The sequence below is a fragment of the Acartia tonsa genome, chromosome 14 (genome assembly GCF_053477335.1).
Source record: "Acartia tonsa isolate MP-2025a chromosome 14, ASM5347733v1, whole genome shotgun sequence".
NCBI lineage: Eukaryota > Metazoa > Arthropoda > Copepoda > Calanoida > Acartiidae > Acartia > Acartia tonsa.
In genome coordinates, this window is record NC_137273.1 from 41,408,945 (window position 1) to 41,425,226 (window position 16,282).

The 16,282-nt window shown below is 31.3% G+C and overlaps 2 protein-coding genes across 3 annotated transcripts in view; one reads left to right on the forward strand and one right to left on the reverse strand.

The window, feature by feature from the left end:
- Nucleotides 1–13,927, forward strand: part of LOC145306152 (ATP-binding cassette sub-family C member 10) — a 107,796-nt gene extending 93,869 nt beyond the window's left edge. The window contains exons 54-58 of the mRNA XM_080148130.1: nucleotides 2,763–2,847; nucleotides 3,042–3,118; nucleotides 8,483–8,543; nucleotides 12,135–12,180; nucleotides 12,399–13,927. Of these exons, the coding sequence (XP_080004256.1) occupies nucleotides 2,763–2,847; nucleotides 3,042–3,118; nucleotides 8,483–8,543; nucleotides 12,135–12,176 (265 nt within the window). The 3' untranslated portion in view covers nucleotides 12,177–12,180; nucleotides 12,399–13,927. The remainder of the gene's footprint in view (nucleotides 1–2,762; nucleotides 2,848–3,041; nucleotides 3,119–8,482; nucleotides 8,544–12,134; nucleotides 12,181–12,398) is intronic.
- LOC145305885 (protein FAM221B-like) overlaps nucleotides 1–16,282 on the reverse strand; it is a 519,245-nt gene that overhangs the window by 188,953 nt on the left and 314,010 nt on the right. The gene's annotated exons all lie outside the window — the stretch shown is intronic.

The following is a 16,282-nucleotide window of genomic DNA, read 5'->3' on the forward strand; positions in this document are numbered from 1 at the left end:
ATGGTTTTATTAAGAGGGTCATTTTATTCCGCGTAATTCCGTAAAGTTGGGTGTTGGGCTTGTAGTCAAATGCTCTTATTAAGTCAAAGTGTTCTTAAATATAACCAAATGTATATGTCTGAAATGGTCTATAGCCAAGAACAGTTTGACTTAATAAGAGCATTTGATTATAACCCAACTCTTTACTTTACAAAATGACTGTCTTTAATAGTGGATAATTACTTAGAGGCCTCTTCGGGCAGATAAGGGATGGGGAGGGGGGCATGTAGACCATATAGGGGCTTAAATTAGAGCACGATTGAGGTTTTCAAGATCTTACGGGACAGTCGAACAAAAAATTCTTACTACATACTTTAAAGTAAATGATTAGCAGATTTGTATAAACAATAATATGATTGCATTCCAGCTGTAATTAAAGGATTTCTTGACACTTTCTTCCTTTTGTTTTTTCTTTAAAAAAATACGACACATTTTTTTCTTTGTCAATGTTTATGTATATGTATTTTTTTATTATTTTCCATAAAAAAAATATTATGCACCATATATTTAAGGATAATAATATGAAACATAAAAAAAGATATAAAAGGAAGAACTGAAAAACAACAGACATAATATATATGAATCTGCCACCTCTATTCTTCAATTTGCTGATTTAGAGAGTTAGTCTTTAGATTATCTACTTTTGATAAACAATTTTGTTGGTAAAACTGTTGCATAATGACGGAAAATAATATACAGGTTTTTAGGGTACACCGACAAACGTCCTACTACGACAAACGTCCTAAGGGACAAACCTCCTAATGCGACATCTCTAAAGTAAAACCTCCTAAAAGTTTTTTAAAAAGTAAATCTTCCAAAATTAGGGTAAAAATTTTCGAAAATTAATGGAAAATTTTTGTTAATAAGTTAAGGATGTGTAGGGTTCGAAACCATACCATTTGATTATTACATTATGAGATTTAGGACGTTTGTCGCATAAGGACGTTTGTCCCTTTAGGAGATTTGTCGGTGTACCGTTTATAATATGCTCAAATTAGACAATTAAACCAACAATTAGAAGTCATTGCTGTATGAAATTTTTAATCATAGGCTTTTTAAAAAGGAAAATAAAGAAGTAAAGTTTACATCAATTAGGCGATTCTTTCATTTCAAACATATAGCCCAAACTATCAAATATCTCTTTGATGTACTGACATTTATTAAAGAAAAGATCATCTTTTATAAATGGTCAGGTTAATAAATATTTCTTTCAAAATATTGCACTCATGTGTGTATAAAAGTGCTGGGTGCTTTCCCACAAAGGGCTTGTTAAGCACAAATTACCCCCCATCTAACTTATTTTTTAAAAGCAATTGAGGGGTATATTTTTCTAGCAGGGAAGGGGGGGGGGGAACCTTACCTGACCTAACCTAAAGTAATGAACCATCAAACAGAAACTACCTCTCCTCCTTATTTTCAATTTGTTTTCAAAATAAAAAGGAGGAGGGGATTCATGCTTATCAAGGCACTATTAAGGATAACGCTAAGTTTGTTGGGAAAATAAAGTTGAAAAGGATTATGGTAATGCAGAGATAAATAACAGTACAGCTTATGGGCAAGGTGGTTATGGGACAATGCTTGTTAAGGTAAGGGCGGAGAATATTTAAAGTACAATTGAAGAAAAAATTCAGCCGGAAATCATTTTAATACTTAAAGACAAACTTTGTGTAATGTTGACAATATCAATAGGAGATGCTTAACAGTCATAAGAATCTTTGTAAAAAATTAATGATTATATCTTTAGGAGTAGTCATATAAATCAAAATCTATAGGAAATAAATAATTCTTTTAGCATTACTGATAAACAGACGGACAAAACAATATACAGAGTGCATGCACTTGTATCATAGGAATGTTCACCTAAAATTTCAGCTCTATATCTTAAACATAAGCTAAGAAATTATATATCCTCTTAGCGATTCATACAAACGGACAAGGTGGACTTCTAAAGATTTTAAAGTAATACTGAGAGAAAAAGCAAATTAATTTTTGAAATTAAGATTTTCAAGCTTCCAAAGACAAATTTTAAGAATATTTTGAAAATATAGTTTTATCTTTCTTTGTAATATTGTACTCCTTCTAGTTTATATAAATAATGCACTTTACTTCAAATTTATGCTAAAAACAAAGGTAGTGGAAAATTTTGTACAAAATGTGTTTTTGTCTGATTTTTTTATTTTTAGCTTTTTATTAAAATTTCAAGTGATGTCATTATATGAAAAAAAAAATTTTATTAAAATTTGTACTGAATAGAAAATTTTTAATTTTTAATCTAAAATATTGAAACTTTCAGTGCTTGTCAACTCAGTTGAGTATTTAAACGTTTTTAACTAAAGTTTAATCTATAAAAGGGGAGTTTTGTTTATAATTATTGGGGTTATACATCAATTTATCGTCCATTATTCTATCCCTAAATATCGCCAAAAAATATGCAGCATAGCTGAAAATAAATCATACTTACTGACTTCTTAAATATTTAATGAAAATATTATTGTTTTATAAATATCAAATAACACAATGAAATTAAACAAAAATGTCATGTCCAAAAATCTATGAACTTATAAGGCTGCTAGCTGACAAATGGCCTGAGACAAACATGCTATGCCCGCACATCGTTTGAACAGAATAATCTTAAATAGCCAAGATCCAATGATGCACAGGGAAATCTAATGTCTCATCCCTCTCCTAGTTTTATTTATCCAATTCAAATTATTTTTTTTTAGAGCTGTGTTATCCCCCGCCAAAATTGTGTTGATTGACGAGGCCACAGCTAATGTTGATACAGAAACTGATAATCAAATTCAACAGGTAAATTAAACTTCGAAAAATCATGTATCGTATCGTATTATAGACATACAATGTTTTACGAATAATGAAATAAAAAATCTAAAAATTAATGCCTTTATTGTTGGCCCGATTCTTCTGCCCTTGGGGCCAAAAAAAAACTAGAACTATTTTGAGTACCTCGATTTATGTGATTGACGTAAATTCTTTTTTTTTAGGTGTTACAGACCTGTTTAGCAGACAGAACCATTTTGATGATAGCTCATAGAGTACATACAGTTCTTGGCTGTGATAGGTATGGAAAAGAGATGAAAAATTACTCTATGCTTACAATAAAGTAACAGGATGTTTGTCTGTTTGTCTGTACCGAAGGATCTCGCTAACCGCTCCTTCACAGGGTAGCCTCTCATAAGTCACGGGAAGGTTTATAACTATTTTGGGGAAGGGTACCACCACCCACTCAAGAGAAATCGCCTCTAGAAAAAAATACTCCCTTAAAAATTTTTGTTAAAAATATTTTAAACGGAAATTGAAAATGGGGGAGGGGGGTTATGGTCTATCCCCCCGCCCCCTTAACAAAAGAGAAAAAATCCATCTACAATTTTTTAAAAATCTAAAATAAAGAATTCGGTTATCGAATTTAACTAGAGGCCTCAAGGCGCGTAGCCGCTAGTTTGATATACTCTAATATCTATACAATACATAGAGTAAATATCTAACCGAAACCAATTGTCTGTCTATTTAAATATGTATCTATCTATATCCTATCTATCTTTCTAAGAATCTAATTAACCATCTATCTAACTATATCTTTATGGGATTGTCTATCTACCTATCCATCTATCTCTATCTATCTACCTATCACATATCATTTTTGGAAAGTAAATACTTTCTTGAAGCCAATCTTAACGAGGAAGGTATTTTTGGAACGGGGAAAATGTGCAGAAAACACCTATGTAAATTAGAAAATCCGCAGAAATCATTTTCAAAAGTTATTTGCAAACATTTGCAATGTTAATTTGCAAAATTAATTTCATGCCTTAAATGGCATATTTTGAAATAAATGTTCTTATGAAAGTTTTTATCTATGAGTTTAGGACATGTTCAAGACATACATTTTATTTTCAGTGTTAGTTTTTTCGCCCTACGTGTGAAAAAAAGCATTTCTCACATTTTATTATAGAAAATTGCATATAAACACAAAAATAATTTTTTTCTGCAGTAAACATAATAATTGGTATAAAATCTATCATTTTAAATGCAAAAGTCAGATACTGAATCCTTTTTAGAGCGAATATATTGCAAAAAGTTACTAGGGCATTTTAGCAAAGTATGAATATTTAAAGAAATAAATACTTTTTATTTTTAATATACATATTATATAAATGAATAAAAAGAGACAGAAAAAAAACTATAAAACAAGGTATATGTTTTTTTCACTCTATCATTGAATAAAATGCACTTTTAGGTTTGATTATAAGCAACGCATCACATAAAAACTCATTTTTTACAGTTATTAAACAAAATCAATGCAATTCTACAATCAAGGTAGTTTTATAAAGCAGTAATCCTTTTTGTAGCTATATTTTTTGCCAAATTCATTCTTTATTTTTATAAATAAACTTAATTAAAATCTAATGATTTGAGATTTCGTAATAAAGAACTTCATATTTTTACTGTTTAGACATATAAATTTCAAAGCAAAAGATTAAATCCTTTAAGTTTGAATAAAACTTTATTCATTTACATAATAAAAACGTTAAAATCATTAAAGAATCTAAAAAAAGAAAAAAATAAGTAATTTTTATAAATGTTTTTGTGTCGTCTTTATAAACTCTTTCCGCTTTTATTATTAGACTGATAGAATTTAAAATTATAAATAACACTTGTTGGGCCTATCCTATTATATAAACTTAGTAAGATATTTTGTCAGTATCTTAAGGTTTGATACTGCTAAACTGACTGAGTTCTCCATTTTAGGGAAACTTTACATTGGTCCTGGTATGGGTTTAAGCTATTTTACGTTCCCTTCGTAACCCTTCAGAAAACAGAGCCCCTAGAGATAAATAAATTGAAATTATTTTAACCTAAACAGTCGGACCCCTTCCAAAGCTTAACCCTTAACAGTTGGGCCTCTTGCCGCACCTTTATCGGCCAGGGGGAGGGGGGGGGGGTTCAATGCCTCTCCCCCCCTATTATCTCACTTCCTATTAGAGCTAAAAGGCTTAAAATTTTTGTGCATGCCCTCTGTTTGATAATGAATTTCCGACTATAAGTGAGTGAAAGTCAATTTTCGCTTCCTTCGCCCTTTTATTTAATAACCTTTGTTTGTAGGTCCTTTTTTTACTAAAAAATTTAAAACAGCTGTCATTTTCTTATTTTATCTTTTTCATACAATGTTTATTTTTATGTAAATTTTATAATAGAAATCTCAAAACATAAATTTCGGCAGCTGCAAGCCGCCGAAATCGGCGGTTGGAGATAAAAACCTGGATAACCCTGCCAGGTTTGCTGGCATCCTGTGCCCGCCAGGGTGGAGATATACAAAAAAAATCTAACTCTCAGTTAGGACTGTTAAGGGTTAAGTGGATGGGTTGGGACTTGGGGGGGGGGGGTACAATAACATTATAAAACCTACTAGAGGCTGCACCTCTTGCATCTAGGGGCTCTATAATCGAAGGAATATGAAAGTACTGAAAAAACAATACCCAGACAATATTATTAATGTCTTGATACAGACATTGTTTGGACAAACCCAATGCATTGTTTACTTTAAAGGCCATATGATCCAACAAACTATTACATTGTTTTTATCAGGTGGAACTATATTGTATTCAGAGCCATGATCATGGACATCAAAGCTTTTTTATTTGGGTGGGGGAGATAAAAAGACGAAATTCTTTAAAATCCTATTTTATTTGGGGAAGGGAGGTTAAATACTTCCACCAAAATGGTTGTTGGTAAATTTTTTGGTTGGGGGGGGGGGGAATGAGTAAAATAACATTTTTCTTCTTCTTAAATATACATGGTGCCTATGACATCCCCAAATGCGTTTTGGATGTGTGTATGTGGGGAGGGGGGTAAACAATAAACACACCCTTGGACATACCTGACAAAACAAAGTATTTTCATTTTTAACCTTTTTAGGGTGTCCCAAAGTGAAAAAAATTATGCATAAATAAGACACAGTTTTAATCAGTAATTAAAGGCCTGTTTTATGTCACTTGGAAACAAAGTAATCAAAAATTTAAAATTCTCAGTACAGAAAAAAAGTTTATCTAACAAGATTTAATACCAAAAAGAAGAATTGGAAAGAGCTAATAAACATACAGACTAGGGTTGGGCCGGATACTTTTTTGGCCGGATACCGGATACCGGATATCCGGCTGATTTCAAATGCCGGATATCCAATAACCGGCCGGATATCCGGCAAATATCCGGTCATCCGGCCAAATTACCGGATATCCGGCCGGATAACCGGCCAAATTACCAGATATTAAAGTAGTAAAAAAAATTTCTTCAAAAATCTTATATAAATTTACATAAAGTTAAACTTATTCAGAAAAAATGTTCTTTTAGCTTCAATAATAAGAAAATTATAGCCATTTAAGATTTTAAAAAGCAAGGATTTTTGGTGTAAAGTATAAAAAATTATAGAGCCGGATATCCGGCCGGATAGTTTCAATATCCGGTATCCGGCCACACCGGATATACGGCCCAACCCTAATACAGACATAGTATACAGTATTGGAGCCATTACAAATAAGCTGCTGAAAAAATTAAAGGCATTTAATTTTCATAACAATGCTTCGCTACTAAATGAATGACTGTCCCACAAAAAAAACATATTTAATTATTTGGGAATCGTCCCTTTCGTAACATGGCCCCATAAGGGGTGATTCGTCGCATTTTTATAATGGCTTTTTATAGGTTATTTTAGGTTAGGTTAGGTTATATTTGGTTAGGTGATTTCCCCACAGGGTTAGGTAATTGGCTCCGCAGGGTTAGAGCCCCCCCGCAAGGGCTAGAAATAGGAGATAAGCTACTGTTTTAAATACAAAGAATCGCCCTATAAGGTGCGATGTTACGAAAAGGACTACACCCGATTATTTTTATATTACTGTGTCACCTCACTTTTTAATAATTCACTATATTTTTCAAAAACCTTTTTTTCACCCTTATAATTAAAAATTTCTTTTGCCCACAGGGAGAAAATATTCTTTTTTTTCTTTCTAGGTATATCAAATGGCTGGATTTTTTAATCATTATGACATGCATGTTTAAATATGAAATAGAGACAATGTGGGTTTTTTTTAATGTACAAAAGTAATTTTATTGCAAGAAAAAAAGAGTATCTTTCATTAGAACTAAAAGTAGCTTTTTGTTCATGTTAAAAATTCTTTTTATGTTTCTCAGAAAAGAATATTATAAAATACATGCATGCCTGAAAATTAGTTTTAAAAATTCATATTAAACAGGAAAAAGAAACTAAGTCGTCACTATATTTATAGTTTGTTCTTTTTGGTGTAAGGTTTTTTTTAATGAAACTTTTTTGGATCTCGTTAATTCGATTTCTGCGGATTTTCTGGTTGCCAGAAGTGAAATCTACGCATCTTTTTTAGCTAGATGGCATTTGTCTGGTTAAGATTGGATAAAAAATTCTTTGGTTGGTTAAATTTAATAAGTGTGCTATCTTACCATCTATTTAACTATCTATATATCTATCTATCTAACTATCTGTACAGGGTGTATGTAATGCTGAATTGAACAGTTGTTGAGTCAGGACTATCCATCTATCTTTATCCCTATCTAACTATCTATCTATCTAACCAACTATCTATCTATCTATGTACAGGGTGTATGTAATGGAGAATGGAACAGTTGTTGAGTCTGGACTATACTTCTTTCTTTATCCTTACCTAATTATCTATCTATCTAACCAACTTCCTATCTAACTAACTACCTGTACAGGGTGTATGTAATGGAGAATGGAACAGTTGTTGAGTCTGTACTATCCATCTATCTTTATCAACTATCTAATTATCTATCTATCTAACCAACTATCTATCTATGTACAGGGTGTATGTAATGTAGAATGGAACAGTTGTTGAGTCTGGACTATACTTCTTTCTTTATCCTTACCTAATTATCTATCTATCTAACCAACTTCCTATCTAACTAACTACCTGTACAGGGTGTATGTAATGGAGAATGGAACAGTTGATAAGTTTGGACTATCCATCTATCTTTATCCTTACCTAATTATCTATCTATCTATCTAACCAACTATCTATCTATCTAACCAACCATCTATCTAACTATCTATCTATGTACAGGGTGTATGTAATGGAGAATGGAACAGTTGTTGAGTCTGTACTATCCATCTATCTTTATCAACTATCTAATTATCTATCTATCTAACCAACTATCTATCTATGTACAGGGTGTATGTAATGTAGAATGGAACAGTTGTTGAGTCTGGACTATACTTCTTTCTTTATCCTTACCTAATTATCTATCTATCTAAACAACTATCTATCTATCTATGTACAGGGTGTATGTAATGGAGAATGGAACTGTTGTTGAGTCTGGACTATCAATCTATCTTTATCCTTACCTAATTATCTATCTATCTAACCAACTATCTATCTATGTACAGGGTGTATGTAATGGAGAATGGAACAGTTGTTGAGTCTGGACATCCAAATATTTTACTACAGGTATAAAAATAAAATTAATAGAGTAGCAACTTCTTAATTCGTGTCTGTCCGTCTGTGAATGAAACATGAAATCACAGTTCCCCCTAAAACGTAGCAGACAGACGAAAATTTGGAACCTTAGAGTAGCTTATTATTGCTGTTTTGGACCGTTACTTTTAAAGGAATTAAGACAATGGCCCCAATGATTATTCATAAAATTCTTATTTAGTTCACAATAGTGGTTTAAACGTTTGGACACTGAACTATGTATAAACCAACTTATCAAAACTTATTAAAAGTCTCCAAACTTGTTAAGCCAATGAATAAGAAAACGATAATATAGAACTTTGAGGACTAGTGTAATAAACAGCCTAAGTTCCCTCCTTCCCTGGCTACTTGTACAATGTTATAAAAGTTGAAAACTATCGTCCTTGACACGTTTGTACTTTGGTTAATACCCGCCATTTAATTTATAGCTGCTATTTACATGCATATAATACACAGGCAGGGAGGGCCCGAGGGGACATTGCACTTTAAGTTACACTGGTACCCAAATTTTATAAACGAAATTTGTTATTCGTAGGCTCAAAACTTATCAACCAAAATTTAATCTTAGTACCCAAACTTTTAAGCCAACGAAACTTTTTATAAAACTTTGGGTACAAGTACAATTTCCAGTCCAATGTCCCCTCCTTCCCTGCTTTGTGTATGCATACTATTACCCATAAAAAAATGCAAATATATTTAGTTGGGACCAAAATTACAATTCTGATCTGAATATCAAATTATGTTTTAAAACAAGGATGGGCTCATTTTAAAATAACGTAGCTATTATAAGTTTTTTAATGATTATATTCCTGTATTTTTAAAATTAGTGGCTACGCCCCTAGAGGCTTCCAGGGACAAATGAGGGAAGATACGAGGGGTGGGAAATCAAAACTAAACTTTACAATATATTTTTTTTTTTTTTTTGGATGGTTTATTTTAAAAGGGCGATTTCTCTTGGGGGGGGGGGGGGAGTCACCTTCCCCCAAAATACTTAAAAACCTTTACTTCTGAAGCTTCACTTTAAAGGAAAAACCATAACTGTCCAGCTGTTAACAAGATCCTTAGGTACAAACAGACAGACACAGATCCTGTAACTTTTATATAACTTTCTAAGTGAAAACAAATCTATTGACAACTACATGATAAAAGTTAATAATTCTTTTAATTTATAACTTTAAAGTACAACTTACAGAATATATTTTGTAGATAAGCTTCGCTTTGTTGCATAAATGATAACATGGTTATAAAATTTTTTAAGTGTAAAAAATACAAACTGTCCTAAGTGTACTTTTAAAATATAGTTCTGTATTAGTGGGTTTTGACACTTTTTGAGAGAAATAGAGAAATGAAAGTGGGATATTTTAAACATAAAAAGAAAAAAACACCCTAGAATGCTAAATTTCATCTATAAATAGCTTCCTTTAACGGGAATGAGGAAAATTATTCAAGGGCATTAAATTAGTTGTATGAAAGGTGCATTCACAAATGACTTTTCAAATGGCTCAAATATTCAACTTAGTAGAAAATTTATTTAGATACAACTATAGATACTTAGGGGCCACATTAGCCATCCAAAATTTATCTGAATATTAGTATACGAAATTCTAAACCACTTTGTATGACCATTTAAGGTCAAATTTTCCAAAATGGAGATAATAATCTACCGAGAGGTTGTTATAGAATCTTTTGCAATCTAAAAGGAAATTGCTTAAATTATTGTAATACCCATGAAGTTATCAAAGCGAGGGGTAGGTTTCTGGTAGAATCCGTAAAAGTCTTATCGTTCTACTACTGTTTTTTACTTATAACACATAAACTTTGCGGTTTTTACCAGAAAACTACCTCTTTATAGACAATGAACCTATGGCTAGTAAATCTGGAAAATTATATTTAGTAAATAAATCATAATAAAATATTATACCCGTGTAAAATATTTTCATCTGAATTATAAAAAATTAAATATGAATGTCAGAAACTATTTGTAAACGATTGATTCATTGAACATTGTTAAATAATTTCAAAAATCCCCTCCAACCAATATTTGTATGTTCTCATATAATAATTTACAATATATTAACACTCTACTTATATGCATAAGCGTGTAGATGATGGATGTAAGGGGGTGTACCTAACCCAAAATTAATCCCAAATTAAGGGAGGTCGATGATACATCCCCCTTGAAACACTACTCTAAAATAGAAAAAAACATGATTGTTTGACTTCAGGGTGTGTTGATTATGTACACCCCCTGAGGATAAAATAACACCCCAATTATACCCCCTACATCTTACTTCTCCTATCACCCCTTTGTCACCACCCCTGGCAAAACCCTTTGCACGCCACTGCTTACATGTATGTGTAAGCTTAGAACAAAAGCCTGTAACTTTGTGGATGCAAAGCGCTGAAAGAGAAACAATGAGTTTTAGTAACAAAGGTTACCAAAATATTTGAATAGTATCAGGTATACAGGGATAGGTCTAGATTAATAAGTCTATTCTCATTCCCCTGAGGGTGGTAAGACCGCCGAAACTTCATCGCCAAGCTATTATTTTCAATTATGAAAAAGAAAAACTGCATGGATGTTCTAACCACGAAACTAACCTAACCCCAAAAACAGCATAAGACTATGTCTATTTCAAAAAAGTTATTTTTGGTCTATTTTTGGGTGTGTGTATCCCCCCCCCCCCCTTATCCTCTAAAGTGTTAATGTATTTTATAGTTTGGGTTGTTGGCAAATATTGATTGTTAAAAATAATCTGAAAACTTTTTTCATTTACTGTTATTTTATCAACATGAATTTGCAGTGTCCACACTTTTCAACAATAAATTTTATTTAAAAAGGGGGTAATTTTGTTTTTCACTATTTAGGAAGTACATCAATTTATCATCCATTGTCTTATCCCTCAAGGTCTCTGATATTTTGAATGTGTTGGATGTGGGTAATTCAATAAATTGAATGTTTATTGCATTCATTCAAAAATTGTATTATTGTGTTGGATGTAAAATTATAATGGATATAGAATATGTGGATATTGTGAGAGATTCTCTCATACCCTGTTAAAATATTTCACCCAGGTGGCTATTAAAACTATACCCCCCCCCCCTTAATGACCCTACAATATCCCCTTCCCCTTCCCTAACCATATTTGAGAACTATATTAGCAACATGAATTAGGACAAAAATTTCCCATGTCAAATTATCCACGTATTCTACATCTATTGTTATTGTGTTGTGTGTAAAATTTGGCACTTGCAAAACATGTTTGTATTGTAGTAGCTCAGCCACTCTATTTTTACGTCGGTCCGTCCGTGTGTCTTCCCGCCTGACTGACAGAGTAAGTGAACTAAAAATAGAATCAGATGCAAAAATAATATTATAATAATTACAGTACAACATGAATTAATAACATTAGTTAAGAAATTAACATTATAAGATTATGAATGAAATATCAGAGAAATTCTATTAAATTTATAGGACAATCATAACATACGAAATATCTCATTTTGAGTGTCATTTAAAAAAAGAATTGTCTAATTAATTTAAAACATTTATTTATATTTTAGGACAGTAGCAGTAAGTTTAGTCAGTTTGTAGCCACCAGATGAACCCAGGAAGGGAGTGGACAATGGACTGTAAATTACACTGGTACCCAAAGTTTTATAACTGTGTAATCTTATTTGTCTGTTCAAAACTTTGGTTTCTTTCATTGAATTTTGATTGGCTGGTTCAAAATATTTCAGCCAATAATTTTAATCTAAAGAAAAGGGTAATAAATTTATCACTATTAAGGATGTATATCAATTTATCGTTCATTGTCTTATCTCTTAAGATTTCTGTAGAACATGAATATTGAATATCATCAAATCTTAGAAAGCAATATTTTGTTAAGTTGCATATATGAAGGATGTTTTTATTGCGCGTTTTGTTTAGCCATGCACTAATATTCACCATTGTGTCTTCGGCCAGCCAGCGATAAAATGTCCACCATATTTATTTTTTTCATCTAGTTTGAATATGTATTGTAATTCTAGTACAAAAGTAATATGATGTGCGTGTGTTTAATCAATTAGATTATGGGATACTTTTCAAATAAGCTTTGTATTAGTCATATACTCTTTCTCATACTGGATAAACGGACCGACCAATAAATGCGGGGAGAAATTACAACCTAATTATTAATTAAATGCCAATTTTTCTTCTGTTATATCATCCACGTATATTCTACATCCATCATTTAAAAAGAATTGTCTTAAAATTAATCTTTAGATTTTTTTCACAGCCAATCTTAATAGTTATTTCTTTTATCGTATTATAAACGGCTTTCCGCGGATATAGAATGTACAATTATAAGATTAAAACCATTTTTTTATCCCCGTGGTGCCGAAGGCATGGGCTAAAAAACTGGTTTTAATCTTATGATTGTACATTTTTATATTCGTAGAAAGCTGGATATAATAGTTTTTTTCGTATGGATGAGAACCGGTTCCTATCCACAGGATTCGAATGAATACGAGAAAATAAATTATACATACTTTTTTGGGGGGGGAGGGGGGAGGGGGTTAAAAAAAGCACTGCAAGTAAAGAATCTCTAGTTAAAGGTTGTAAATTAAAGGTCTTTTCTTTATATTTGGATATTATGTAATTAATTATGCTGTTTTTAAATGCTTTTTTTATCAACTATTCCAAAAAATTTTTTTAGATCAATGCAATTAAAGTATTTATTGACTTTCGCAAAACATTTGTTGATTATTAAATTGTAATATTGGGGATGTCTATCAATTTATCGTCCATTGTTTTATTCCTTAATATCCCCTACAAAGGAATGTGCATCATGATTTTTTGTAAAAAATAAATTGATGAAAAAGATTACAGATTTAATTAAGGCTTGTGTATGAAATATTTTATGATTTTTATATATTTATACTGACTTTCAACTCTTCATAGGATTTTTTTCAAAGTAAGACAAAAAAATAGTTATGTTTCGTATTGTAGACAGCTTTCCGCGAATAGTAAAATTGAAACGTAATAAGTTAATATAAGATTAGTTGGACCTGGCATACGGTCCCTCAGGGCCAATAAAACTGGTTTTTCTTTTATTAATCGTGACAAATTGTTAACAATATGACACAATTACAATGTTTTAATTCAGATGGCTCAAAACAGGTTCTAATCCAGCTGATTTTAAATCGGTTTTAAAGCCATTCTAGAAAGTTGTTAAAAAAACACCTCGACTTTGCCTTATAATTTTGTGTTTCAAAAATTGTAATCGATTATTATTATTACAATGATATAACTTCTTACTTACTACTGTGATTATATGTAGAATTGTGATTCATTAAATAAATGTATTAATCTACCACTTTTTAGTAGCAAAGCTACTCTATAATTAGGGTTTGTTTGACCGACACTCTGACCTAACATCAAACACTGTTTCAGAAACTTCGGATACTTTTTCTGAATTTTGATTGGTTATTTCAAAATTGGAAGTGGATAAACGTTTTAACAAATAATTTTAATCTTCATGATTGGTATTTGTTTATTATCATTGGAAATGCACATCAATTAATTTTTTGGTAAAATCTCTAACTGTGATGCCTTGCGAAGGGGTTGGTTGACACCCCTCTTCTGAACGTCATCTTAAAATTACGAGAAGATAATAGTTATTTTTCGCATCGTATTATAAACAGCTTTCCGCGGATATAGAATGTATGTACAATTATGAGATTAAAACTAGTTTTTTAGCCCCGAGGTGCCGAAGGCACCGGCTAAAAAACTGGTTTGAATCTTATGATTGTACATTTTTATATTCGTAAAAAACTGGATATAATACGATGCTGTCATAGTTTTTTCGTATGGATGAGAACCGGTTCCTATCCACCGGATTCGAATGAATACGAGAATAGTTATTTCTCGTATCGTATTATAAACGGCTTTCCGCGGATATAGAATGTACAATTATAAGATTAAAACTAGTTTTTTTTAGCCCCGGCCCGTGGTGCCGAAGGCACCGGCTAAAAAAACTAGTTTTAATCTTATGATTGTACATTTCTATATTCGTAGAAAACTGGATATAATACGATGCTAGACATAGTTTTTTCGTATTCATGAGAACCGGTTCCTATCCACCGGATTCAAATGAATACGAGAAAGAGATTTACAATAACAATTATGTTTGTACTATTGGGTCAAGAACGTATTTTGAAAAAAAATGGATGTAAATATTTTGCATACCAGATTTTATACAAAACATTAAGAAATCTAAATGAAACAAGGATAACAACATCCATAAAAGCGAAGCTCTAAAACAGTATAACTAACGAACATTGTAAAGTTTCAGAACTGAAAAATCAGATCATAAATGAACAAAAATAGAAACATAATTGGTCAAAAACTGCTTAAATACAGGATAATTTTTAAGGACATACTTATACTTTTATGACTTCATTATAGAGTTTAACATTGTACTTTGTTGTCCTAAGAATCATTATTCCAAAAATCGGATGATTTTATCACATAAAAATTTGTTGTTAAAAAAGTTATAAATCAACATGTTTAAAATAAACGTACGGACATTCTGGTAAAGATTATAGAGTTGCTCCGCTTTCTAAATCGTACCTAACTATTGCAGAAATCATTATGCAGTTTGAAATTGATACGACAGTTCTAACATGCCTAAATCAACGAAAAAAGCAATTTATCACGTACGGACGGACGTACCTACCCTAATTATAGAAAACCTTCGCTTTTAAAAATACTGAACAAAACATAGTTTATTGTTGTGTCAACCAGTCTTCTTAATATGTAATATGTACAGAAATAGACTCCCATCGAACTTTTACATCCCTGAAATAAAAAAAGGTTTTCTATAATAAAGATCGTCCGTCAGTTACGGTTAGCTCTTTTCGTAAATTTAGACAGTTAGAATTGAGCTATCATTTTTAAACTTTGCATGATGATTCATTTAGCAGTTAGGTAGGATTTAGAAAGCGTAGCAACACTATAATTGTTACCAGAATGTCTTGTCCGTAGGTTCATTTAAATCATTTTGATTTTTAACTTTTTAGACATAAATTTTGTGATGTAATTATCCTATACCTTTGATATTTGGAATACTGATTCCTAAAACAACAAAGTACAATATTATATGCGAAGCATCTCTATATTTAAGACCTAAAAATGTTAGAATTTCTTTTCAACAGTATCCTGTATTTTACAATTTTGCAACCAATAAACTTACTATTTTGTTAAAACTGATACAGTTATATATCTAACACTCTCTAAGATTTAATATTAGTTTGCCTACCCTTTCAGAGCTTCTATGGATGTTGTCATCCTTGTTTACTCCAAGTTCCTATTTCTCTTTTTGTATTCTGCAACTTGTTATTATTAACAAATCCTGTGTAACATAAATTTTGACAAAAAGAAATGATAACATAATAGTTATTTCCAGTACAGCTTCAAAACCTATTTAATATCCGGTGGATAGGAACCTTTCTCAGCCACACTGAAAAATAATGTATCGTAACGTAGCAGTTTTCTACAAATATAAAAATGTACAAACATAATATTAAAACCAGTTTTTTTAGCTTGTGCCTTTGGTATCTTTGGTCTAAAAAACTGGGTTAACTCTTATAATTGTACATTATTATACCTATTTTATGAATGTTGTCATCTCCAAGGTCCTATCTCTCTTATATTAATTTCCAACTTG